Consider the following 27,899-nt stretch of genomic DNA (forward strand, 5'->3'; position numbering starts at 1 on the left):
ACAGATTCGAAATTCAAATGTAATATTTTTTTATAATTAAGTGTAACAGTATTTATGGCCAGACTAAGTATTTATTTTCATAGCATGTATAATCATGACCCATTTTAAATGTTATGCACTAAGAAAAAATACCAATAAAATAATGTAGTAAACGGATTTATGATACTAATAAGGTAAAAACAATGATATACTTTAAGTAACTACACAGACAATTAAAATTCCTCGTTTAAAATGTCACTCTATCATATTTTTTTTTATTCATTTAACTTCTTAAAAGACTGACAAGCCAAGGGCCCTACAAAGAACTTCATCAAGCCACGTCAAAAGAAAGCCGGAACTTAATTGTTTTTTAACTGGAGGACTTGCCCTTAAATGGATTTATTTTATGAAATTGAGCTATTTTCAACCCTAAATTCTGTGCAATATGACAATTAATAGCGCCAAAGTAACGTTGTTTTGCAATTTTGGTGTGATATGAACTAATTTTGAACTTTATTGCTACACAGCTAAGGGTTTAGTTGTCCTGACCGTTATTTATGTCATGAAATATTATTCAGAAATTTCAACGTTCTTGCCATAAACATACGGCTTAAAATCGAATGATGGTAATATATCTGCAACTATGAGCTTTGAAACCGGGTTGAATATGTGTGGAAATTCAAATTTCAAAATTAGAATTTTGAGAGAGGAAGAAATACTAATTAAGATTAAATTCGTGACGTAAGTAATGACAACTGACTTCTATGAAAATTGTGATTGTGAAAAGAAAGAAAAACAATCAACAGCTACACGAAAGGTAAAAGTTTAAGAAGTTTTTATTATATAGTTCTACATACATTTCTAACTAATGTGTAAAAAGGTTTACTTAATTTATAATGAAAAAACAAATCTTGAAAACGTAACTTACTTTATTGCTTCGTGGCCACAATGTTGAGGGCTATGAATGGTGACAGACCCTAACAAGCGAATAGGGTTGGCACTTCTTCATTTTTGAATATTGCGAGCATTTTAAAATTTAAGTATACTTAATATTACGAATGAAATCCTATCCTATCCTACTATTCTACTATCCTATATAATCCTACTAACTATCCTATCCTGTATATTATAAATGCGAAAGTTTGTAAGGATGTGTGTTTGTCGCTCTTTCATGCATAAAATACTGAACCGATAGCAATGAAATTTGGTACGTAGATAGCTGGACAACTGGCATAACACATAGGCAACTTTTTATCCCGATATTCCTACGGAATACGGACTTAAGCGGGTGAAACTGCGAGGCGCAGCTAGTTATGTATAACGGAAAAATGCAAATAAACTACGGGAACTCATTTATTTTTGTATTTCTTATTTACCGCCATAAACGAGTAATTTTAAATTAGGTCGTCTGGTAGAGATGTCAGTCAGCAATAAGTCCGTCCTTTGCGCATTATATTGTGATATTTTCAAACGTGTCCCATATAATCATTTCATTTAAATAGGTAACTAACAGCTAATTTTAAAGGTTTAGATAAAGTTTACAACAAAATAAATACATTAAGTTTACAAGAAAATAATTACAATTGATTTGTTCTAAGATAATATTTAAAAAGATGTATTATCTTGTATTATCTTATATTAATATGTATGTGTAATTACACATTGTATATTAGACAATAAGTATATTTTAAATTTTAAGTGCTGACAACCCTAGCAACTATCATCTTACAAACACCAGCAAGGAGTACTAATGACGATGTGTTGGCGACCTATCGCTGCAATTAGTGTTTCTTGTGAGTTTTTCGTGCTATTTGTGTGACGTCATCTTAACGTTTCGTCTCTCAAACGTTTTCTGTAGCCTGAGGTTGCCTGGTAGATATCGCTTTTTAGAGACAAGGCCGACTATTTTACGGCATTTTTGCTGTCGTATTTTCGGCTTTTGTGTTTGTCTGAGTGTATATAGTATATAAAGTATTTATTATCATCATTGTCGACTGTACGTCCTACACTAATCCTACTAATATTATAAATGCGAAACTTTGTAAGGATGTGTGTGTGTTTGTTGCTCTTTCACGCAAAAACTACTCAACCGATTGCAATGAAATTTGGTACGTAGATAGCTGGACAACTGGAATAACACATAGGCACTTTTTATATCGATATTCCTACGGGATACCGACTTACGCGGGTGAAACCGCGGGACGCAGCTAGTACTATATATAATTTTTATGATTTTATATATAGAACAGTTTCTACATGCGTAGTTTACGGCGAATTTAAAAAAAAAGTTTTGATTTCTCTTCCTCTAAAAGGGAAGTCCGGATTCGTTTTTCTTTTATATACTAAAATTTACTTGTCCCAATTTATGCTATTATAATTTCATCTTCATCCACCCATATTCCCACTGCTGGGACACAGGCCTTCTACGAGGAATCTATCCACAAGCTGGTCAAGTGCGGGTTGACAGATGTCACGTCATGTCGTAGAACTTTTTTATTTCTCGGACATGCCAGTTCCTCACGATGTTTTCCTTCACCGTTTCGAGAAATGGTGATGCTATCCACATGTGCAGATAAATTGAAAAATCAATTTATTTCCTGGTCGCCTGGTCTCGAACTCCGACTTAAAAGTCCGAGGTCCTCACCATTGAGCCACCACTGCTTATTATACGTAAATAACTTTATGTACTTACAACTGTTTTGATGCAATGTTAAAAATTATTGTCTGTTCGAACTCAGGACCTCTACGACCCTTTTTATTGCCTGTGCTTTTTAACAAAGGTTAAATGCCGCCCAGGGATGTGACATTTTCGCGATCATTATGTTATTAAGTGACGCCATTTTAACGATAAAGTCACCTATTGTTAGGTATAATAGCTAGATTATTGTAGATTAGAAATTAAAGACTTTTTAACGGACTTTAAATGCGACATATACATATATAAGCGAATAAATCGCGTTTGAAATCCGTTTAAAACTCTTTAATTTCTAAATGTATAATACTCGCGTAAAATCGAACAAAAGAAAATACTATATTGCAGATTAATTTATAATTTAGTACTGGGAATATATCTTAGGAATCTTGATATCCGGACGGAGCCGGGACAAGCGTCTAGTTTATAATTTATAATATTAGTAAGGACAGTTAGGATAAGTTAGGATAAGTTAGGATAAGTAGTTAAATCAAAAGAAATATATGCAGCATAACACAACTACCCTCATATTATTATATAAAAATCCTCGACGAGTCCTCCACTAAAGAGCCCCATACTGTAAACCATATTCCATCAAAAATATCAATATAAAATCATTCGTCCCATAACCGGATCAAACCAGTACTAACTGAATCAAAGCGGTGCATACCGACTCGTAATAACTTCAAATTATCGAATGCCACTGTAAGGAGAGCTATCCAAAATGAATAGTTATCCTTATTTACTCTTAATAAAGTCCACTTTCGTATGCGGAAACAGTTCGAAGGGTCTAGATAAAATGGCGCGGGATCAACAATAGCACGCCATGTTGAATTGGCGCGAAAAGGGCTTGATCGAACAGACGAACTCTTTTTAATTTTGCGAATAGAAGCTTCTAGTGATTTGATTATGGGGATGGCGTTATGTAATTTGTAGCGAAATGTAATGATTAATTATTTATAAATGTTATTTTAGAAAAATATATTTATATCGAAAGAATTCTAGTTTCAGCCCAGAAGGAATGATTTTCAATTAAACCAATTATATATTTATAAATAAAATAATAAATAGTAAATATTTAATGATATCATACAAATAGCTATACAGTTATAGTTAATGACATTATACAAGCAAATAGAAGAGAGTAGCAGATTGCAGAAGAGCAGACCATATTGATATAGTTAATGTGTGTGTTGTTTGTATAGACTATAATAAATACTTTATTCACTAACATAATCAAACTGCAAAAACGGAAAAATGGTAATGCAGTTTAGAGTCTAAAATAATTGCCTAACCTCATTTTTTCACGTTGGAAATTAATTATTTTTATGGACATTGACGATGGTAAATAAATGGATGAACCCTCCGACTAGTCTATACTTTTACTAAAATATTTACGTTTTGCCAATTTATAAGTTTATGACGTTTGAGGTCATTTACCAATAGAGCCACGTTATCTGTGAATGTCTCAGACTATATTTTATTTTGTTTTTATTTCGGGTCTACACGGGTGAAGCCGGGACGAGAAGCAAGCAACTATGTAAAGATATTGTATCACTACATATATGCCTATATGCATATATGCTATAGAACGAACTCGTTCCCACGTCTGTATGTATGTGTGCTTAGATCTTTAAAACTGCACAAGGGATAGTGACGGGATTTTTTGATAGAGTTATTCAAGAAAAAGGTTTATATTACATACATTACATCCATTAAACTACTCCGAATTTAGCAAAAGCTAATAATAGAAAATCTTAATTTAATTGCATTATTGCATAAAACCGTCCAAAGTGGGCGTGGCCGTCGGCATGTCTTTGAACCAGGTGACATAGCATACCTCCATTACGCCGTATGCTTTATTGAAAGATTAACTCAATCTCATAATAATTGTTTGCTTTGATGTGTTATAAGTCCTAAAAGCTATGCACTTCGCACCCCCTTTTTTCACTAGTCGTGTGCCCTGTTTTCTCTTACGTTGTTATGTTCATTAGACAAAGTTACATCCTATTAATATTATAAATGCGAAAGTTTGTATGTATGGATGTATAGATGTTTGTTACTCTTTCACGTAAAAACTACTGAACCAATTGCAATGAAATTTGGTACGTAGACAGCTGGATAACTGGAATAACATATAGGCAACTTTTTATTCCGATATTCCTACGGGATACGGACTTACGCGGGTGAAACCGCGGGGCACAGCTAGTTTTACTATATATTGTTAGCCCTTTTGCGATTGTCAGCTTTATACATATTTAGTAGGCATTTATTTTAATAAGCATTTCGCTGTCCTAGTTCTGGAGTTGTATTAAATATCTATCAGCCACTATCTGTTCGCCCCGGCTTCTCCCGTGGTACATATATAGACTACTAGCTGCGCCCCGCGGTTTAACCCGCGTAAGTTTGTATCCCGCAGGAATATCGGGATAAAAAGTTGCCTATATGTTATTCCAGTTGTCCAGCTGTCTACGTACCAAATTTCATTGCAATCGGTTCAGGAGTTTTTGTGAAAGAGCAACAAACGCACACACACACACACAGCCTTACAAACTTTCGTAGTTATAATATTAGTAGGACTAGTAGGATATGACTGAGTGGAGATGCAGCATTCTAATGGTGAATGAATTTTTGAAATCCATCCAGTAGTTTTTGTGAATACATTACAGTTTTATACAAGTGCATAAATGTTTTCTAAACAATATTAGTTTCGATTATATCCTGTGTGAATTAAATTATTTGACAACCCTAAAATAGGGTTGTCAAATCTTCATACACAATTAAATAATACGAGAATCGAAACTTAATAAAGGCATTATATTAACTCTCAGAATAACATAAATTGATATTATTAAGGGGTTGTTAAATACGTTTGTTCATTTCATTGGAGTCACGTGCCGAAGGTAGGCAACGAATAAACAATTTTCGATGTAATTGTGCTCGATGAAGCGTCATTTGATTTCGTTATTTTTGGCTATAATTATGTTTTGTGCAGTTTGTTGAATTAATTGTAGTTTCTGCTTTGTTTGTGCTGTAATAAAAGATTTTTTAATTTTAGATTAACATAAACTCCAATTATATTTATTTCCGTTTTTTTCTATTAAGCTATATTCTTTTAATTTAATAACATATATTTTCATCATCATCATCATCATCATCATCATCAGCCTATACTCCGTTGGAACACAGGCCTCCTATGAGGGTTCAGGCCATCATCCGCCACGCTGGTCAAGTGAGAGCAGATGTCACATGTCGTCGAACTTATGATCTCGGACATGCCGGTTTCCTCACGATGTTTTTCTTCGCCGTAATTTGCCTTCGTTCGAAAATATATTTTAAATTTTTCAAATCATTATTACATCATCACCTGTCAATATGACATTCTATTATTTCATCTTTTAGCTGTTGCTGTCGCCCGCCTAGTCAAAATAACTTTTCATGGTTCCTTTCGTCTCCTATTTTATCCCCTGTGGAGCAGAATTCATCAAAAGCCATTCTTAGCGTATGTCTACGTGGCTACATTGAAGTGCTTGTGGCTAAATTGAGTAGAAGTAGTCTAGTAGTTTGGGCTGTGCGTTGATAGATCATTCGTTCAGTGGTTTTCGTGTGAAAGAGTAACATTACATATAAATTCTAACGTACACTCTCATTTATAATATTAGTATAAAGTTTATGTTAATGTTAAAACTATGTTATAACGATTCAAAAATCTAAGAAGAATAATTCTAAAAGTCTAGAAGCTTCGAGAAGTTTGAATAAATAAATAAATGTTTGAGTTTGTAGTAAAAACACACACACAAATAGTTTTTAAATAACGTTTATTGAGCATTCACACTACTGTACTATTTACAACATAAATACATTCTTAACTTAGTTTAACTTACATTCTAAATACTCTCAGATGTCTATACAGACATTATAATAAAACCTGTTTTTTTAAGGGTACAATAATTTGTGATTCTAGGTACAATTAAATAAATATTTCTAGAGATAATAACGGATTGTTCAAACCAATGATATTAAATGCGTAGCTTATGATTGTTTTAATAAAAATAATTGCTGTTATAATTAAAATGTATTATGACATTCGAAAGTGTTTCTAGAAAAATTTAATTCATTTAAATTAATACATATTTGTGTTATATCTTTTAGGAGAATATACAAGCTAAGTGTGTTTTATTTTTTAATGAAACATTTAAATATTCTATCTTTAAAGTGCTTTATTGAAAAATGAGAATAATTTATGATTTGCTTTAAGATAAAGGCTAATCTGATAGAGTCTCAAAAACATAACTATTTATTTAATTTGTTATTTAGATTATGAAAGAAACAAATCACAAAGATACCTTTATCCTTTTAACAATTAAGACCATGCTAATATACGTTCAATCATTCTTACTGTTTACAAATTACGCTTAACACAATATAGTAATTGAACAGAGATTCATTTTTTCACTACAATCAATAGTTTATTACAAAATGGCGTATTCATATTTCTTAGCGATGTTATGTACGCTTGTGTGCGTGCGGCACTGTGTATCGACAAGCCGGCCGAGACCGCTGATTGGTCGATTGTGAAAATGTGCGTGCGCCTTTCTAGGTCCCGCTAACAACTTTTTTGTATTTAAATATAATGTTTTGATAGGTTAGCCTGTTGTATGCATATGTATATAATTATTTTTATTTATTACTTATGATAACTCAAACCTGTAGTTCTTTTTTTATGACATAGCGGGCAACTGAGCTGGTGGTTCGCCTTATGGTAAGCGATCACCACCGCCCATGAACATTCGTTAAGGCTCAGACCTCTACGAATTCGTTGGCCGCTTTAAAGGGGTTAGAGATAAGGAAAGGATCGATGACTGGAAATAGTTGACTCTAGTTACTTCATTATGATCGGTAATCCTATCCTACTAATATTATAAATGCGAAAGTTTGTAAGGATGTGTGGGTGTTTGTTGCTCTTTCCCCAAAGACTACTGAATCGATTGCAATGATATTTGGTATGTAGATAGCTGGAAAACTGGAATAACATATAGGCAACTTTTTATCCCGATATTCCTACGGGATACGGACTTACGCGAGCGAAACCGCGGGGAGCAGCTAGTAATGAATAGATTCTCTAGAATGCGTCATAATTTAAACTACTAACAATATACAGCTTATTCTTAAAAGTGCTTGACGAAACAAATACGTTTTACAATAAATATGTTCTACCATAATTAAATGTCAGTTCAAATATTTAATTCACTATCTAATAATATAATTTTGACTTTTCCATTGTTTTGAACTTAAGCCTCACACTGAAGTGACTTAAGAAGAAAGATGATTTTTCCTCGCTTAACTCTTTTTGACAGATGAAAAGAGATATTTTTAAATTTGAAATAAGCAGATACCTATGCCATACAGTCAAATCTTATTTAATTTGACTAACGAGTTACAACAAACATTCATCATCCGCCCATATATGTTCCCACTGCACAGCCACCAGCAACACAGGCCACCTATGAGGGTTCAGGCCATAATCCACCACGCTGGCCAAGTGCGGGTTGGCAGATGTCACATGCCATCGAACTTTTGATTCTTGGACATGCCCCTTTCCTCACGATGTTTTCCTTCACCGTTTTAAGTGCTTTATTGTTTATGTTGTGGTGACAAAAAACAATAAAACAAATTATTTGCTTATTTTTTAGTGTACGTCACATAGGTAATGTGTGTATGCGAATAAATTAAAACACAAAACGGCTATAAGTATTCTTATATTAATCGACTATATGATATTATTGCACTTCTTATATCCATAACTTCAAGGGTATGGGATCGAGGTGTCTACCAAATGAACCCAATTTAGTCATGTCATTCATGTAACTCATTTAATTCCCGTAACTCATGTCATTCACATAACTCGTGTTATTCGCTTAACTCATGTCACGTATACCACTCTTTCCAAACTAGTCGCTAGATCATTCACATAACTCATGTATATCATAGACTCATGTCATCGTTGGTATTTTCACTTATTTCTTCTAAGAAACTAATGTTATTTAAATGTTTTTGCGATCAAATAAATATGTGACTTAGTGTGACACAATTGGGTCCAATTTGTAGAATTATTAATGTAGATTGAGGTCTTATAGTAAGGTCTTAAATATACATAACTATATATCTTAAATATAAATGTATTAACATAAATGTTCTCTATTTATATCGATTATATACTATGAAATTGCTAAATATGTAAAATAAATTACAATTCTATCCTACTAAAACAGTCACTGACGTCCCTGGGGGGTGGTACCACTCCAGATTCTAAAATGGGACCAAATGACAACAATTTCCTATCAAAAAGAATCGCGTAAATCGGTTGAGAACCCACGGAGTTACCGAGTAACAAAACAAAAATTAAAAAAACAGTCGAGTTGAGAACCTCCTTCATTTGAGAACGTCAATAAAAAAACAAATCAATTGCTTACATGTAATCACTCATAAACCTTAATGATCGATAATTAATAAATTATGCTTAGTCTAGTTTCATAAAACCTTCTTCTATTCAGTTTATTCATGACTAGAATTTTGTGTGACTACAATTATCCTAGATTTTTATACATTAATGTTTTTCTTATTTAAGATAAGATGTTAAAAAATAACAAATTCGATAAATAACATCATGACAACAAGAAGAAACTGAAGATTGTCCGTTATTTAAAACACATCAATGGAAGGACATAAAATAATACATTATATATAAAACGCAAGTTGACCAAAATCAATTCAGACTTCAACCAATTTTTCGTTTTAATGGAGTATATAATATGACTTTATTTTATTATGACCCTACAGTCTAATGAACGTGACTGTTATTATACAAATTAATCTGTTTCACATAATATTTAATTTAATTTAATCTGTTTCACATAAAACCAAATATTACGCTATTTTTTATAAACGTGATGAGCAAAAAGGTTGAAGTCGAATCCTCAATAACCTCTTTTGAATAAGCAAAAAAAAAAATTACAACTCGACGATTCCAAATTCAAATTTGTATTCGAAAGAAATTCGTCCACCAATCATTCCGTTATAATTAGTGATGTACAAACTTTATTGATATGATTCATTTGCCAATCGATATTCGACTTTTACGTTGACGAATAGTGATGTGCGTAATTCGATTCGCCGACTATATCGATGTCGCTGTCGCTGTGCTCTGAATCGGAGTCGGAAGTGTGTGTTGTCGATATCCTGGAGTCTTCCTGTAATTTATTGACGATTAAAAAAAAATTGTATAGAAAACTAGCATACCCGGCCACGCGTTGTTGTGGCTGAGTAATAATCAAAAATATTAAGATTATAAATTATTGGGATAATTAATCGAAATAAAAACTATCCTATATCTTAAGTTGGACCAAATTACACATAAAATGCAAAATTTCATCAAAATCGGTTGAGTTGGTGAAGAGTTCATTGGGAACATACCTCATGACACTGGATTTTTATATATTATAGAAAATATAACTGAAACTAAAGGTTTAATCTAGACATAGACTACGATTAACTGAAATACTAATAAGACTTAAATACATTTATTATCATTAAATATTTTTTGTTATGACGTTAGAAGAAAAGCTATCGAAGTTGAAAATTTGAATCCGTTTACAGACTTACCGATGCCAGACACACAAATGCATAAAAATTCGTTTTTCTATTACATTCTTCACTACATAGTATAAAACAAAGTCGCTTTCTCTGTCCCTATGTCTCTTTGTATGTTTAAATCTTTAAAACTACGCAACGGATTGTGATGGTTTATTTTTTAATAGATAGAGTGATTCAAAAGAGAGGTTTATATGTATAATAACATCTATTAAACTACTCCCAATTTAACGCGTGCGAAGCCGCGGGCAACAGGCTAGTTGGTAATAAAATACCAACTCATTTATTAAAATGTGTTAAATACGGAATTGTAACTCAACCTGCATGCTATAGTGACGAAATTAATAACTTATTTAACCTCATTATAAAAAGTAATCAATCACATTTCAATTTAAATAAAAATCATCAAAATCAGTTCAACCATTCGAACGTTCTGTGGTAATAAACTCAAAAACAATACAATCGAATTAAGAACTTAAAATGAACTTTTTCTCAAGTTAACTTACTTGTGTACACTTAATGCTGTTTGGTGATTTCGTTGTGAAGTCAACAGCTGAATTGCCTGCGAACAAAATAAATACAAATTAGTAGAAAATTTAACAAGATGGAACAACAAAATTGGGAATTTAAAGGCTTTTTAATGGATTTTTGACGCGATTTATCTACACTAATATTATAAAGAGGAATAATTTGTATTTTTGTTTGTAATGGGTAAACTCAAAAACTACTGGACCGATTTAAAAAATATTTCACCATTAGATAGCTGCAAGATCGCTGAGCACACGGCTATTTATATATCACAGGAGAAGCCGGGGCGAACAGCTATATTATCAGCACTATATATCAGTCTACACGTGACCACGCTCGCTGAAAAGTGTTCCAAACGTAGGGTTAAATAATATTATGAATAAATCGCGTTCAAAATCCGTTTATAAGTCTATAATTTCCAAATGTACAATACTCGCGTAAAATCAATCACAAGAAAATTCTAACAAAATATGGATTTTTTATTGATCTATCTTTTCGTAAGAGCTGATGATTGATGATGAAGGAATAAGGTAAGCTGTCAGCCTATAGAGTGAATTATGTCTAAATTCAAAATTTCTTCATTAATATGATAAAGATATTTGAGTTTATGAACCAAGTTCATTAAATCATTGTGATTATACACCGTAAAGTTAATAACTCAAGGCATATTTTCCAACCATTACATGTTACAACGCCCCTATTTAATCTTGTTGTAAAACTTTACAAACTAAATTAAGCTATAAGCTTAAACGACAAAGTTGAATTTCACTTAGCACAAATTCCGAGGCGCCCCGTTGCCATAGCTACGAAGACGTCAGCCATCTTGTCTTCGTAATTTAGTTATGGAACGTCTTGAGTTGTGGCGGGAAAGCGACGATTCGAAATTTAATTTTCCCGTCTTTGAGGTTTGCTTCTCTCAATTAGGAGTCGTTCGAGTACAAGTACGATAATACAGACGAATTTGTGCGCTATTGTTATTGCTTTAAGATGGTTTTTAGTATAGCGTTATTTAATTAGCGCTGTGTGCGTTATAAGATCGTTGAACAGTATTATCCAGCTAATGAAAATTAGCAATCAATTTGAACGACAACTCAGATTCTGAAATGCGTCTAAATTAGATCGTATATTGATGAGTAAAATAATCATGAGACATAATCATTATTCTATGCGAAGTTAACTAATTCACGTGCTTATTATATATCATAAATTTTGTTTAATAATAAATGTTATTACTTTGTATTCAACTGAATAGTATACTTTCGTTATGTTTAAATAACGGTAAAGCCATCTTACTCATTTTCAAGACAAAGTGTAACCTATCCATACTAATATTGTAAATCTGAAGAGTTTATTTGTATGTTTGATTGAACGCACTAATTTCAGGAACTACTGGTCCGATGTGACAAATTATTTCAGATAAGCCATTTATTGAGGGAAGCTATAGGCTATAGGTTAAAGTACCAATAGATGGAAAAGTAATTAGTTTAGTTTCTTTTTTAGATGGCGTTATTGTACGACTAGCGATCCGCCTCGGATTCGGCCGTGGTACATAATATATAGCCTATAGCCTTCCTCAATAAATAAGCTATCTAACACTGAAATAATTTGTCAAATCGGACCAGTAGTTTCTGAGATTAATGCGTTCAAACAAACAAACTCTTCAGCTTTATAATATTAGTATAGATATGAAATTGTCAATAGGAATATAATAGAGCTGCCTCTTCTCTGTAGAAACTTTCAGAACCAGTGGTGAGTTTAAAACTGTGTTATGATGATTCGAAAGTGCTTTTATAAGTCTAATTGCATAAGTAAACGGAAATAGGGTTTGAACCCTTAACGTTGAAAAACCTAGAAAATCTAGGGATGAATATTAGGATTAGGGATAAGTGAATTACAGTTGAATTATCATCAGCGATGAAATATTATTGAAAGATACTATTCAAAGACTGTTTCATGTTAATTTTCTATTCATAATTGAACAAATTTCAGTGTGAATGCATGAGTTATACAATACTCCGCAATGGTTGCAAATATTACTACAACTTAACTACTTTAATACTGCTTTAATACTGCTTTAATACTACTTTAATATTGCTTTAATACTGCTTTAATACTGTTTTAATATTTCTTTAATACTACTTTAATACTGCTTTAATACTTCTTTAATACGACTTTAATACTACTTTCCGAAAATTCATTTGCCGTCCTATGTAGCACCACGATACAGGCGCTTTTTTCCACATTACAATTATAAGCGATAATATACAATAAATACGTGTTAAATATTATAATGAACTAGCTTTCCGCCCGCGGCTTTGCCCGCGTAGCCGCAGGATAGTTAGACCCGGGGTTTTTCTCGCATATTCCCGTTCCCGTGAGATTTCCGGGATAGAAACTTTTATATGTCCGTCTCCTGGGTCTAAGCTACCTTTGTACACAATTTCGGCCAAATCGGTGTATTCGATCTTGAGTTATAAATAGTCCAACTAACAGACTTCCTTTTATATATATAAGATGTCATTTATGCGCGCAGCCTTCACTTTTTTATTGAATAAAGATGATTTTATTATTATCATTTTATCTATCTCAAATAACTAATTATCTTAAACAGGACTACAATAAAATTAGCGGTCACGTTTCCTTCTCTGTGTCTGCGAGGCCTACGAATCGCGAGTAGAAATATATAACAAATCTCTCAACGAAGCAGTGATTATTTTTCCTTTAGAGTCCTAAGTAACAAAGACGAATAGGTAATATGTAGGTACGTATATTTAGCCTTAGTATTATCTATCTCCTAAAATTTTATACAGAACTAGCTACTGTCTGCAGTTTCGTCCGCGCGGTCCTCATAAATTATCATGGCACAAACTTCACGCCCTATTTTATCCCCTTGGGGGTAGAATTTATCAAAATCCTTTCTTTGCGGATACCTTCGTCAAAACATCTATCTGCATGCCAAATTTCAGCCCGATCCGTGCACTGGTTTGGACTGTGCGTTGATAGATCCCTATGTCAGTAAGTCACCTTTGAGTTTTATATACATACTAGCTGCACCCGGCAAACGCTGTTCTGCCTTACTCTTATCATTTAGGGGTATGAAAAATAGATGTTGGCCGATTCTCATAGATACCGGATAAGCACAAAAAATTTCATCAAAATCAGTCAAGCCGTTTCGAAGGGGTATGGTAACGAAAACTGTGGTACGAGAATTTTATACATTTTTTTTTTAATGTCATAGCGGGCAACTGAGCTGGTGGTTCGCCTGATGGTAAACGATCACCACCGCCCATAAACATTCGCAGAAGCTCAGATCTCTGAGAATGCGCTGCCCGCTTTTAAGGGATGAGGGATAAGGAAAGGATTGATGAATGGAAAAAAGGAATGGACTGGGAAGGGCTAGGAGAAAGAAATAGGCCTCCGGCTCCCCCACTCACCGTACGAAACACAATAGCAAGCTATTATTTCACGCCGGTTTTCTGTGGGGGTGTGGTACTTCCCCGGTGCGAGCTGGCCCAATTCGTGCCGAAGCGTGCTCGACTATCACAATAACAATATACATATCTAAAACACTGGATTAGACGAAAACGATAGACCATCGAGAGGTCTTTTAGATCTCATAATCCAGTGAACGTGTGTAAAACATAAAACATAGACAACAACACAGATCGAACTACTAATTCAGCTAAATAATTAGTCTTATGTAGTTAGTTTTAGTTAATAAGAAGGTACTAGAACTTAGAGCTTGTAAGTTTCGAACTGAAACTATTTCGCTAGACAATACTTCGTAGGTAATTTGATGCTGCAGTCTTGGATGCTTTGTCTAGCATAATACTAGTAATACACCCCGGTTTTGCTCGAATACAATTTTGATTTATCACGGACAATGCAACTATAGCTTTCCATTTATTGTAGTAGTAAAGACACTACTCTTTACTAACAATCCTGTGATACTTATTCCAATCGTGTGCAATCCAGTATGTGTAGCAAACATACAAATCTGATCAGCTGTTTTTGGATAAAGGAATAACAAACATACAACCATACATAATATGAACGGTAGAACGTGCGTCCGAATACCGCCTGGCCATCGAATCTGCTCTATTCTTTACTACTTCTTAAAACTACCTTTCTGTTGCAACTTCCTCATCTGCTTCTTGTGCTTCATCCTTCTATTCTGGAACCAGGTCTTCACCTGGGTTTCCGACAGGTTGAGTGCACCAGCTAACTCCACGCGCTCTGGTGTGGACAGATAGCGCTGGGACTCGAAGCGTTTTTCTAGACCTGTATGAATGGGAAGTTAAGTACATATAAATATACAGTGTAGTTAAAAATAAATAAAAAAATATTGTTTAATCATATGTTCAACAATCGTATGTAACTTTTAAAATTAAAAACTTTTTAACGGATTTTAAACGCGATTTATTCATTATATTATTAACCCGACGTATCGAACACTTTACAGCGAGCGCGGTCACGGGGAGACGGGGACACGGGTTAATAATATAATGAATAAATCGCGTTTTAAATCCGTTAATAAGTCTTTAATTTCCAAATGTATAATACTCGCGTAAAATAAACACAAGCAAATACTATTCGTGAGGAACTTATTTAATTCCGGCTATCCTAATCAAGAGACCGCCTCCTTGGTACAGTGGTTGACGTGTGAGCTTAGAACCGAGGGGTCCTGGGTTCGATTCCCAGTGGGGACGTAAAAAAAAAAAATGTCTCGGTCTGGCAGGACACAGAAGGCTGGTCACCTACTTGTCCATAAAGAAAATCGATCAGTGAAACAGATGTATATCATCTGCCCCAGTAGGGGACACGGGACTTCACTTATCCTAATCAAGATAATAAGCTCATGAAACTATTGTGTTATCACCGATCCTTGATGAGTGTAAGTTTTAATCAAAAACATCTGTTAAAATTAAGCAAAATTGAGTATTAGGTGTTGGTTACATACAAACATACAGGTGTCTGGTGAAGCTTATAGAAGCATGTATGTTTAACAACATTTTTTCCACGTATTTATGGTAAATGCTGAGCAACAGTTGAACAACAATGGTGCTGGATATTTTTGAAGCGACATTCAAACATGGAAAGGAGAAAACTCTAGGTTCGTCTGTACGTATTTATGTATATATATAGCCGGCCTTTTAAGAATTAATAGGCTCTTTCTTCTTCTCAATACTGAACTGCCCATGCTCGATTTTTTGACAATAAATAGATTATATATATTATATCCTTTTTTTTTTTTAAGTGGGGAAATCTTGCATAGATAACCACGGCCTCCGGAGATAAAGCCGTGGGTTATGTTGGATTCCTACCGACCAAAACCCCACTGTGTTCCGTCGAGCCGATTAAGTGAAGGGGCCACGGGAGTAGGTTAAAATTCGTCCGCGACCTTCGGCGGCTGCCCGTTTCCGGGCCAGGCACGCAATTAGAGCGGCAATAATAACGCTTAGATCGATTGCCTGCATACAAACGCTACATCTAAAGAAACAGATATAAGAATACTAACTCAGAGAGTAGTGTAGTGTCGCGTGTAGTGAATACGTGAAATAACTACTAGTACCTACATTAATTATAATACGGTAATTGACAACGGTAATTCGCAAAGAGAGTCATACAATTAATATTATATAGCACTAATAAGCCAAAAGTAATATTTTTTTTAACAAAAAATGACCCGACTTCAAAATCACTGAATGGCGAAAAATAAATTATTGTAGTTACTATAAGCGCTACCCGTTTATCCTTTTTTTATGTCACAGTCGGTAATGGAGCTGGTGGGTCGCCGGATGGTAAGCGCTACCACCGCTCATCAACATTTGGAGATAAGGTCCATAGCAGACCTTACGCCTACGGAGTGATCATCTATTTAAAGTCAGTCCCGGCCAAGACTAACAGTAGATAATAGATATATACTACCTCCTTACTACATAGTATCACAAGTAGTAACTTACTACATACGTATCTAGACTGCCTACTTGACTTGGTTGGCACCGACTTCATTCTGTACAGCCAATATATGAAACCAGTACCGATAAATATATATAAATGCACAACACTTGATTCTTGACAACGATTGCTACTCATAATTAGACGATTCGATACTGCTATCTAAAGAAGTCTGTGAATGGTAAGCGATCACCACCACCCATAAACATACGCAGAGGTAGTCTCCCAAGTGTTTTGTTAATTCTTTGATTTATTTTTTCCATCACACTTGCAGTGACGTAGCTAGGGGGACAAGGGCCCTGGTGCATAGGGAAAGAATCGGGCCCTACTCCCCTCTTTCCGCCTTCCTCCCCTCTTTCAAAGCTGAGGTTAGAGGGGCTCAGGGGGCCCCCCTGAGCTCCGGGGCCCTGGTGCACTGCACCACCTGGCCCTATGATAGCTACACTTGACTTTTTTAACGTGAATTTTGTAATTTCCTGTAATTGAAGGTGCAGAAAACTATGAATGTGGCAGGCTTTGCAAAAATGTAAACTGTGTCCATTGTTGGAAATTCGTTATTAATAAATAAATAAATTGCACTGGCCGCAAGTGTTAGGGATAAGGGAAGGATTGACGACTGGAAAGATGGAAAGGGTGAGGAAAAGGAAACGGACCTCCGGCTCCCCCACTCACAATACACACAATGCACAGTCATAAATAAGACACATTTATTTTTGTTTGAATTAAAAGTAATTTTGAATCGTTACTACCACATTTACCTTCCAAATGACCTGGGGTCGTGGATATTATCAGGTTTTTTTTTGGTATAAGCCTACTTACCAGTTAACTGCGGGTCTGAAAATACGGTCCTAGCTTTCCTCCGCCTGCAGTGCTTCAAGGCAGAGAGTGACAACTCCGACGGCGTGAACAGAGCGTGGTATGGTACACCTGTTTATCAAATAGTAGATTTATAATATTCATTTATTTATCAACATTATGTGTATCTCTCCATAATACTCGGGTACCTCCAGAAGGAAAGCACCCGGTCTTTGGAAGGCTTACGTGGGCACAGATCCAACACCCAGAGGCCTTCATTTATTTATCATCATTATTATTGTATTTTTATTTATTAAAATGCGATTTATATATAATCCTAAATGGTATAGATAAGTAGGGCCAAAGTTCTAACTTTATATAACATAACTCTATAAGCCCTCATTTCATGAACTCTACCCTTAAATTGTGACATTGAAAATTATCAACCTCATGTAGAGTCTCTCGAGAACTCTACACGCGTTAACTCTACATGGTTTCTATTTAAATCTAAATGAAACATAAATCTTATGACTCTACACGTCTCCTACCCATAACTATAAGAACACAAACTATAGTAATATGTTGAAAATAAAATATACTATCTTATGTAGAGTCAAGTTAAGACATGTAAAGTCAGAAGCTCTACACGTCTTAACTTAATACACTCTACAATTAAGCCAAGATAAAAGCTCAAGTCAGGGTAAAGCCAAGTATCTAATTGTTACCTTACCCTACAAGTTCTAAATCTAGTAGGAACTTTCGCTGTCTGTTCTATAAAAGAGATTAACTTCATGAACGCTTGTCTGATCTCTTATTCGATATTTTATGAAATGACTAGCTGCGCCCCGCGGTTTCACCCGCGTAAGTCCGTAAATATCGGGATAGAAAGTTGCCTATATGTTATTCTAGTTGTCCAGCTGTCTACGTACCAAATTTCATTGCAATCGGTTCAGTAGTTTTTGCGTGAAAGAGCAACAAACGCACACACATCCTTACAAACTTTTGCATTTATAATATTAAATAGTAGGATAGGACTATCGAATTATATTACTTACTATATACTATGTACTATATTTTTCTTACTTACTTTAAGCTAACCTAACTAACTAACCTAGCTAACGGTTACACAGAAAATTTCGATTGAACTCTATTAGAACTTAATTTTTATTAATGAACTTAACTAGATCATTAATAAAAAAAATATCGGAACTTTAAAGTAATAAAGAGGAAATATTTGTGTTATCGTATGTGTTTGTAATATTTAACACAAAAACTACTGGATCGATTTCAATAATCCATTCACTACTAATAAGCTTCTTTACTGAGGCACATAAGCTTTACATGTATCACGGGAGAAGTCGGGCCGGAGCATAAGTTTAAACAATAATAGCAATAGTTCAATTTGTATGTCTGTGAAGCTACGAATTTATGTTTACTGAATTCTTTTGTTAAAATGTGATATACTTTCTTTTTAATTTGAAAATATTTCCGCAAACATATTCAGATGAACCTACAAAGTCCTCGTGTGACTTTAAATGCAATTCTTTTTTTAATTAGAAAGAAATAAAAAAATTTTTCGTCTTTAGAAACAACACGAATTACTAGTGTGTGTGCGTCTGTTTTTTACGTATGTGTAAGTTTTCCAAATTATATATTTATGATATAATTTACCTTGTGACAAAAAATACGGAGTCTCCACAGCTTTAAAAGTGTTTGGCGTGTGTAAATAAGCACCTAAAGCCCCCATTGCCACCTGTAAATAGCCCTCTCTAGGCACATGGGGCCTTACTTCGCTCGCAGTTGGATAATATTTAGGTTCCCGCTCATAATCGAACCTCCTTGGATCTGGCTGTTTGAATGTTGTCCTTTGCCCGCGGTACAGGATATCTTCAATTAAAAAAGATGTTTTCGAATTCTCTTGACGTTTGTCGCTCGGCGAATCACTGCGCGTTTCTTGATTCATTTTGGCGCCTTTTATTATTTTTACATTATGGTACCTACATTAAATGAGCACTTTTTTATATAAACCAAATAGATTATAACAAACACACTTGCTTGTAATCAACGCACAATTAAACCTTTTTATAAGTTAATTGTAAAATGTCGATTGATTTTTTTTATAATGCCCACAGATAAAAACAAACAACCGTCATCAGTCAGTCCAGATCGCAAGGCTTCAAAAATCGAACTTACGTCCGAAATAACGGTCCGAATTTAACATTAAATTGATAATTATAACGTGGATAATTGTCGTTTTGCTCGTTGACGGCCAAAACGAGGCGATTTCGCCTGCGGACGGAGATAAACTGTCGTAATGGGGTCGTAGGATGGGTTGCGCGGGGTTGGCGCCGCCCACATCGGGGTGGTTTAGTGTTGGCGGGAAATGTGACGTTTGTTTTTTTTTTTTTCTTTTTTAATTCCAATTTTTGCGCTGTGGACATGGATATTTTTAATTTGCTGTTTAGTTTTTTCTGTGTAGGATATTGTGACGATTTTAAACGCTATAAATATTTAAAAGTTTAGTTTTTATTTATTACTCCGATTGAGAACTGTTTGTCAATATTATTTATTCTTAAATAAATGACGACTACAATATATACCTCGAATTTTATATATGTACTCACTTTTTCAGACCATTGAGATTTTCATTAAAATGCTTATAAATAATGCGAAAGATCTATAATCTATATTATATTATATCTATATTACCACTGGACCGATTTCAAAAATGGTGATTTTTCATGATAGAGCTGCAACTTCACTCAATGACATAGACTATATAAATACCACAGACGAGGCCGGGGCGAAAAGCTAATATTATATAGATTCGAACACATTCAAATTTATTTTTACTCCAACTGTTCAAAAGAATGTAATGATTTATATATGATATAGAAAAATACAACGCTAAAAAAGTTCAGGTGTCGGATATTTTATTAGAAGGTATTTCTCTAAAGAAACAAGCGAGTGATGTCGGGGGCAGAAAACGATATATGATATCTTCTCTAAATAACACTCAAATCCTGCTTTAATCACTACATATTATAAAGCAAAGTCGCTTTCCGCCGTCTGTATGTTTGTATGCTTAACTTAAAAATTACGCAACAGATTTTTACGAGTTTTTTTTAATACATAGAGCTATTCGATAGGAAAATTGATATGTATTTATAGTATATTATTATAACCATGCGAAGCCGGGGCGGGGTGCCAGTACTAAATATATGATTTAATATACCGTTTATATAAAAACAAAGAAAATTACTAGAATTATATGCAAATTTTCTTATGTTGTGTGATTTGTTTTTCACTAAGTTTTTTTTCTCTTATTAGAAGATTCTATGTATTTGGCAGTGTCTAGTAAACACACTGTATTTGATATTTTAATAATATAATTTATTAATAATTTGATTGTTTTTTTTTATTAAGAACAACTGTTTTACGTTAAAATCCTAAATGTAAATAATTAATACATTATTTTCTTGGTGTTAGTGACAAATATCATCTACTAGTGGTCCGCCCTGGCGTCACCCGTGGTACATATAGCTACATTAGTTCTTTATATAAACGGGGGCAAATTGACAAACTCTGAAGCTTTATATTATTAGAAGAGTTTATAGTCTATAAACATATAAACAACCAAACATATAATCTAGTCTTTAGAAATAACACAAGATGAAAACAGCTTTATTTTCGGTTGTTTCAGTTAAACTGAAATGGTTATCTCTTGAATACGATTTTAGCATCTCCCTGTTCGGCTGGGAGATATAGCCATATAGCTATAAGTCTGAAATGATGTGCGATCATCCATTCAAAATCGGTGTAGTTGGACGAAACAAACTTGATACTTGAAGTTTCTACTTTTTACGTAAAAGGCGACCGAGCTGGTTCGCCTCATAGTAAGAAAGAGAGAAGATAGAAAGAACAAACATTTATTTAACGATACAATGTGAAACCAAAAGAAAAAAATACGCAGAAAAATTAAATAAAAAAAAAACAATAATAAAACGATATGACAAAACACTGTAATAATGTACGTCACACAGTACCGCCAAAAAGGCGAAGCCAGGACGATTGGTAGTGTACATAAATTTCTAGAAAAAATAGCAAATGCTTTGATACTGTCAATAGAATTTCTAGAAAAACGAAGACATACTCTGATAGAACAACTTATATTTATTAGGAAATTAAAGACTTTTTAACGAATATTAAACACGATTTATTCATTACATTATCAACGTTTTGAACATTTTGCAAATGAATAAATGCTTTTAAAACCCGTAAAGAACTGTTAAATATCTAAATGTATAATACTCGCGTAAAATCAAGAAAAAACTTATATTTAAACCGTTTCTTCTTTTTCCATTTCATCCGACACGATTCAAATATCAAAACTGCGCTATCCTCCACCCCGATGTCACCCTTATCCCAAAAGGGGTGGAAGCAATCCGACCAATGAGAACATCGGAGCGCGCGCAGCACATTAATTCCGACCAATCACGGCACGCCAATTACGGATCAAAATTACAGATTTGGGGTCGCTTGCTGCCGTTTGCCGTGTTATCGCCGTTTATGGATTAGCTTGTATCCGCGCGCGGGTTTACCTGCTTACGATGAGACACTTTGAATATTATTGTCATTATTTTAGAATATAGGAAGTTTATTTATGATTTAGTTACGTATGCAAATACCTATACTATAATCTCGATTTTATTTACTAGTTTCAACTCGCGGCTTCTCTCGCGTGGTTTACACATGTAGTGTCGATTAATCTATTCCGAATTGGTCTATCTCTACAAAAATATTTCATTAAAACTCTTTGGTTATTCCGGAATGATATAATAATAAATAAAACCACTCAAAATGTTGACAATTAAGATTGTATTCATACGATAAAACCTGAAAATAAGTTAAATTTCACAAGACTCCTATTTATTTATTATATTTATTATACCTACGTATATTACGTTAAGCCATTAATACTGAGATCACGAAAATATCATCGAGAATTTTCGAAATCAATGCAGTAGCTCCCAAGATTGACACGTTCAAACAAACAAACTTTCAGTTTTATATTAGTTTAGATGTCCACATATATCAAATCTAGGAAGTATCCGGGATTTGACATATGAGGAAATTTATGGAGGATTATAATATTATATCTATGTATTCCTTATTAATATGCTTTTATTAGCTTCCCTTGTATCTATAGTTTTATTTTGTTTCCCTGTATGTTTGCATGCACATAACCGACTCCTTTAGACTCAATTTTGACCCACTTCAAACGGACAGATTTAATTCAAATTTTGTACACTTATCAAGGATCGAAGACAATGCAATAATTTCATGAGTTTATCTTATCCAGATTACGATCGCCAGGATTAAATAATCGTTACGTATATTCCGTTTAAAATGTTATCTTTAAAGCGTGTTTAGCTTTTTTTTTATTTATTTATTATACTCTCGTCCCGGCTCCGCCCGGTTATCAAGATTCGTGATGTTTTATCCCAAGGGAGCATTAATTCGGGATAAAATGTATCGGGTCCGGACGGGTCCTATTACCCAACTCAACTCATACCGTCTGTATACCAAATCAGGATCCGTTCAGAAGTTTCAGCGTGATTGACGGACAAACATCCAAACAAACAAACTTTCGCATACTAGCTGCGCCCCGCGGTTTCACCCGCGTAAGTCCGTATCCCGTAGGAATATCGGGATAAAAAGTTTCCTATATGTTGTTCCAGTTGTCCAGTTGTCTACGTACCAAATTTCATTGCAATCGGTTCACTAGTTTTTGCGTGAAAGAGCAACAAACACACACGCATCCTTACAAACTTTCGCATTTATAATATTAGTAGGATAATAGGAAGGATTAGTGCGAAGCGTGATTATTTATCAAAACAGTGCTTGTAATTTGTACGTAACTTGATTTCATTTACGAATACAGACTTTTGTATGAAATTCTATTACAACGACTATCTTATTTAACTTTTTAATCTGTAAAATTCTACACACACCAACGATATGAACCAATGAAAAATTAATTACAACAATTATCCATACAATTTCATCGTTAATTTAATTACAAATGAAAGCCAAATCGCGCAATTTGCTCGAATTTATTTAATCTATACCCCGTGTGTGTACGTGCGCCACCAATGAAATGAAACTATAATTATCTGTGGTAAATGTATTTTGACAGCTGTAATTGTGTTTTAGGAGGGGGTTTATTGTGATTGATTTAATAAGGTTTAATTATACGTGCATTCTTCGGAGAATGAGTTTATTGTATCGCCATTGCCTAGGATATCGTTTGCGTTTTATATTTAGAATACTTGTTGTTGGCATTTGGCATAATATCCTACTAATATTATAAATGCGAAAGTTTGTAAGGATGTGTGTGCGTTTGTTGCTCTTTTACGCAAAAACTACTGAACCGATTGCAATAAAATTTAGTACGTAGACATCTGGACAACTGAAATAACATATAGGGAACTTTTTATCCCGATATTCCTACGGGATACGGGCTGACGCGGGTGAAACCGCGGGTGCTAGTATTTAATATATTTGAATTATTTGAATTGCGATATTTATAAAACAAAGAGAAAACATCAAGCAGTAGTCAATGTTTAGTATTGGATGGAGTTTAAGAGAGAAAATCGGCCGAAAATCCATAAAAACCCCAAATATAAGCCAGCGCTAAGATTCTACAATTATGAGAGATTAATTGAATACGCCATACAGACTGCACAAAAAGCTGGCTACGTCCATAGATAAACATACATTTTTATTTTATAGCTTGCAGAAAAATGACTGAATCAAATTGGGTGTAATTTGGTGCATAAATGAAAACGCAGTCTGCTTTTTTATAATTAATTATAAATGTCCTAAGCTACTCCTCCGTGTTTTCCTTCTTTCAAGATTTGATACATGACAAGATTTAATAAATTTTATTCTAACCTTAAAATTGTAATTTTTGATGTGAAACATCTATAGCCGCACGTAAAACCGATTTCTGGCGTGGCGACGCGTCGCCACGCTATATGAATTAAGTATTTACGATTTGAAATAAATTCGTAAATTTTTGTATTTAATGAAAATAAATGTTTATTCAATAAATAGTCATCGTTATCTGGAAAAAAAACGTAATATTTTATTTTATCATTATGACATATTTAGTTCCTATCACAATATGTTCTTTTCTGCATATTACTTTTACAAAACAATGTCGATGTTTCACATCTGCCAGGCGTCCCGTGACGGCTCACATTTTTTCTTTATTATAAATAATTAACGTCACCAAAGCAAGTCACTATAAAGTATTTAAAATTTTTACCCTCTACACTAGAATGATAAAAAAAAACAAAGATGGCGTCGATTAAAAAAGTGATATGTCACTTTGTCATCAATGTGGCTTTTATTCAGCATCCGATGTGTAGAGCCTCTTCAGTTGACCGCGCATGTTTTCCCATAATTAGGTGTGGGAACCCTAGCACACCTTGCTCTATAGGGCTGCCAATTTGACTTTTATAAAAATACTAGCTGCGCCCTGCGGTTTCACCCGCGTAAGTCCGTATCCTGTAGGAATATCGGGATAAAAAGTTGCCTATATGTTATTCAAGTCGTCCAGCTGTCTACGTACCAAATTTCATTATAATCGGTTCAGTAGTTTATGCGTGAAAGAGCAACAAACACACACACACACACACACACACACACATCATTATAAACTTTCGCATTTATAATATTAGTAGGAAATAGGATTTGTTTGAAATGCTTGTTTTTTTACCTTTCAAACACAGATAAAATTAATAAAGCTTAATTGGTTCACCTGTTAAAGGGTATATCTAGATTTTCCGAATGGAGTGTCATGCAGGCTACAAACCAAAAAATGTTACCACTTGTAAATAGCTGAAAACAGTAATTATTATTGTTGAAACAGATCAAAAATGCTTGTTAAATAGCATTTGTTAAATTTATTATGCATCTGTCCTTTCTCCTACAAGAGAACACGACATTTCAATTATCATCATTAAAATAAACATGTGACAGCCCTACATTCAACCGTGTCATATCAACAATCAGTAAAATAGGGTTGACTCTTGAAGCGTCGCTAATTGGGAACACATAACCCTGCGAATACTTGAAGCAATTGCCTTTTATTGTATATCGTAGATTCTTGATAATCGGTATTTACATACTAAGATGTTTTGATACAATTAGCACGACTAAAAAATAATTATTAATCAAGTATAAGCTTTAAGGATGAGGATAATTTATTTCTCCTATTCATTCTTTATCCAGGATAAAGGATGAATAGGAGAAATTATGAAATAAAGGATGATAAGAATAAAGATAAAGGATGGTTATTTGTTAGGCAGTGTACCACAAATTCTGTTTATTGTAAAATTTAGATAAAATTACTCCTAAAATGAAGATATAACGCTCAAGTTTGTACTAATTAATTCTAGAAGATATAATAACCCACGGAGCTATCGAGTAACACAATTAATCTATACTAAATTATAAAGCTGTAAAGTTGGTTTATTTGTTTGTTTGAACACACTAATCTCAGGTACTACTGGTCCGATTTGAAAAATTCTTTCAGTATTAGATAGCCCATATATTGAGGAAGGCTAGGCTTTATATGTACCACTGGCAAAAGCCGGGGCGGACCGCTAGTAAAAAGAATAACTGAGAACCTCCTTCGTTTTTAGATGTCTGATGAACGTAACTCTTTTAAAGATAACATTCACAATATCATTTTAAAATACAGATTTTAAACTTGTTTGATATGTTTTAATCCCGCCTCGTGATCAAATTTTTTTTCTATTTTTTCAAAATTTCTCATAATATCTTGTTAATCTAAATAACAATAACAAGACGATAAGAACAATACTCGAATGCAAAACGTCACTTAACTACGTCCAACAATCAAACTTTTTATAAATCCACAACACCAAACATCCGGGAATCCTTAAAACGGTGTTAGGTTACATCTGACGTAAAGCTGTAAGAGGGAAGATGGCCGCGTGGCGCGCGCGTGCCGTCTCCTTGTTTTGGAGGGAAGTACTTAAGATGTAGTGTTCATTATTTTAGTTTCTTGAGTTTAGATAAATTTAGATAAAATAAAGTTTAATCCTCTGCTTGGATTATGGTACACGGATGATAAAAGCGTGTTTTATTATGTAATAGAAAATATTATTAAATATTGTTATTATAATAGTTAATATAGTTAACCAAACACGCTGTAATGAAAGAATCAGATAAATTGTCTCACTTGCTCTTATACAGAGTATACGTTAGGAAAACGTTTAATCCTTAAGTTCCTTATTGGGATAATAAGATAAATTCATGAAATTATTGTATTGTCACCGATCCTTGATAAGTGTACGAAGTTTGAATTAAATCTGTCCGTTTGAAGTGGGTCACAAACGTGTTTAATAGTGTCGGTTTCATGCAATACAGTTGAAGCTGATGAAAGCGTGCTAATCCTAATCCTTACTTATATAAATACGAAAGTGTGGTTGATTGTTTGTCTTTCTTTCATATAACAACGGAGCAATTTTTGATAACATGATTATTATTTTTGGAGATAATCAGGAGGATTGACATAACCGATTTCTTAATGCGGTGGTTAAAATTAAATATTTCAATTACAAAGTGTTTTCGAATGCTATACAACTAAAAATTAAATGTATAGTTATAATTATGAAATCATATAATATAATAATAATATAATATAATAATAAATCATATCATATAATTATGAAATTTTCATAATTCTTCCTGAACAAAAGATACATAGAACATCTTCGACTCTTTTCTCAGTTAGCTTAAGAGCTAGTACCCAAAATCAAACACATTTATATAATGTCAATATATATTTTAGAACATTAAAGAACTACGACAGAATAGAATAAATCAAGTTAAATACAAAGGAAATACGTAAACTCCAATATATCGGGAAGTTACAGTGATCACTGTATAAAGTCAGTGGTCATACTACAGATTAAAATATTTATTTAATCTACTTGGCTTATTAATCGTAATATGACGCAGTAATAAAGAAACAAACAAATTTTAATGAGAAAAAACGAAAACGGTATAAAAATGCTTTTTCAAATATATAAATCGCACTAATATTATAAAGAGAAGATTTAAATGCTTTATATTCTTTAAATGGGGATTTTAATTAGCTTCACTTATATGTTTATGTTTATATATAAGCGACTCCTTTAGACCCATTGACAATGTGACCCAGTTTAAACAAATTCATTTAATGAGAAATTTTGAAAGA

General features: G+C 33.7%; 1 protein-coding gene across 1 annotated transcript; it reads right to left on the reverse strand.

Annotated features, from left to right (window-relative positions):
- Positions 1 to 9,627: 9,627 nt before the first annotated feature.
- Positions 9,628 to 19,875, reverse strand: LOC119838174 (brain-specific homeobox protein homolog). The gene is made up of 5 exons (XM_038364017.1): positions 19,274 to 19,875; positions 17,627 to 17,734; positions 14,975 to 15,130; positions 10,828 to 10,883; positions 9,628 to 9,921 (listed from the first exon to the last, which is right to left on the reverse strand). Exons 1-5 carry the CDS (start codon positions 19,563 to 19,565, stop codon positions 9,808 to 9,810), a joined length of 726 nt encoding a protein of 241 aa, XP_038219945.1. The 5' UTR covers positions 19,566 to 19,875; the 3' UTR covers positions 9,628 to 9,807.
- Between the last annotated feature and the right edge of the window lie 8,024 nt (positions 19,876 to 27,899).

This window comes from Zerene cesonia, unplaced genomic scaffold (assembly GCF_012273895.1).
Source record: "Zerene cesonia ecotype Mississippi unplaced genomic scaffold, Zerene_cesonia_1.1 Zces_u001, whole genome shotgun sequence".
In the NCBI taxonomy this organism is placed as follows: Eukaryota; Metazoa; Arthropoda; class Insecta; order Lepidoptera; family Pieridae; genus Zerene; species Zerene cesonia.

Excerpts from the sequence above, each read along its gene's own strand:
- LOC119838174 (XM_038364017.1), bottom strand. The coding sequence starts at position 19,565 with ATGAATCAAGAAACGCGCAGTGATTCGCCGAGCGACAAACGTCAAGAG. Across the intron at positions 15,131-17,626 it reads TTCAGACCCGCAGTTAACTG|GTCTAGAAAAACGCTTCGAG; the intron begins GTAAGTAGGCTT and ends CCATTCATACAG. Across the intron at positions 10,884-14,974 it reads GAGGAAGTTGCAACAGAAAG|GCAATTCAGCTGTTGACTTC; the intron begins GTAGTTTTAAGA and ends TTTTGTTCGCAG.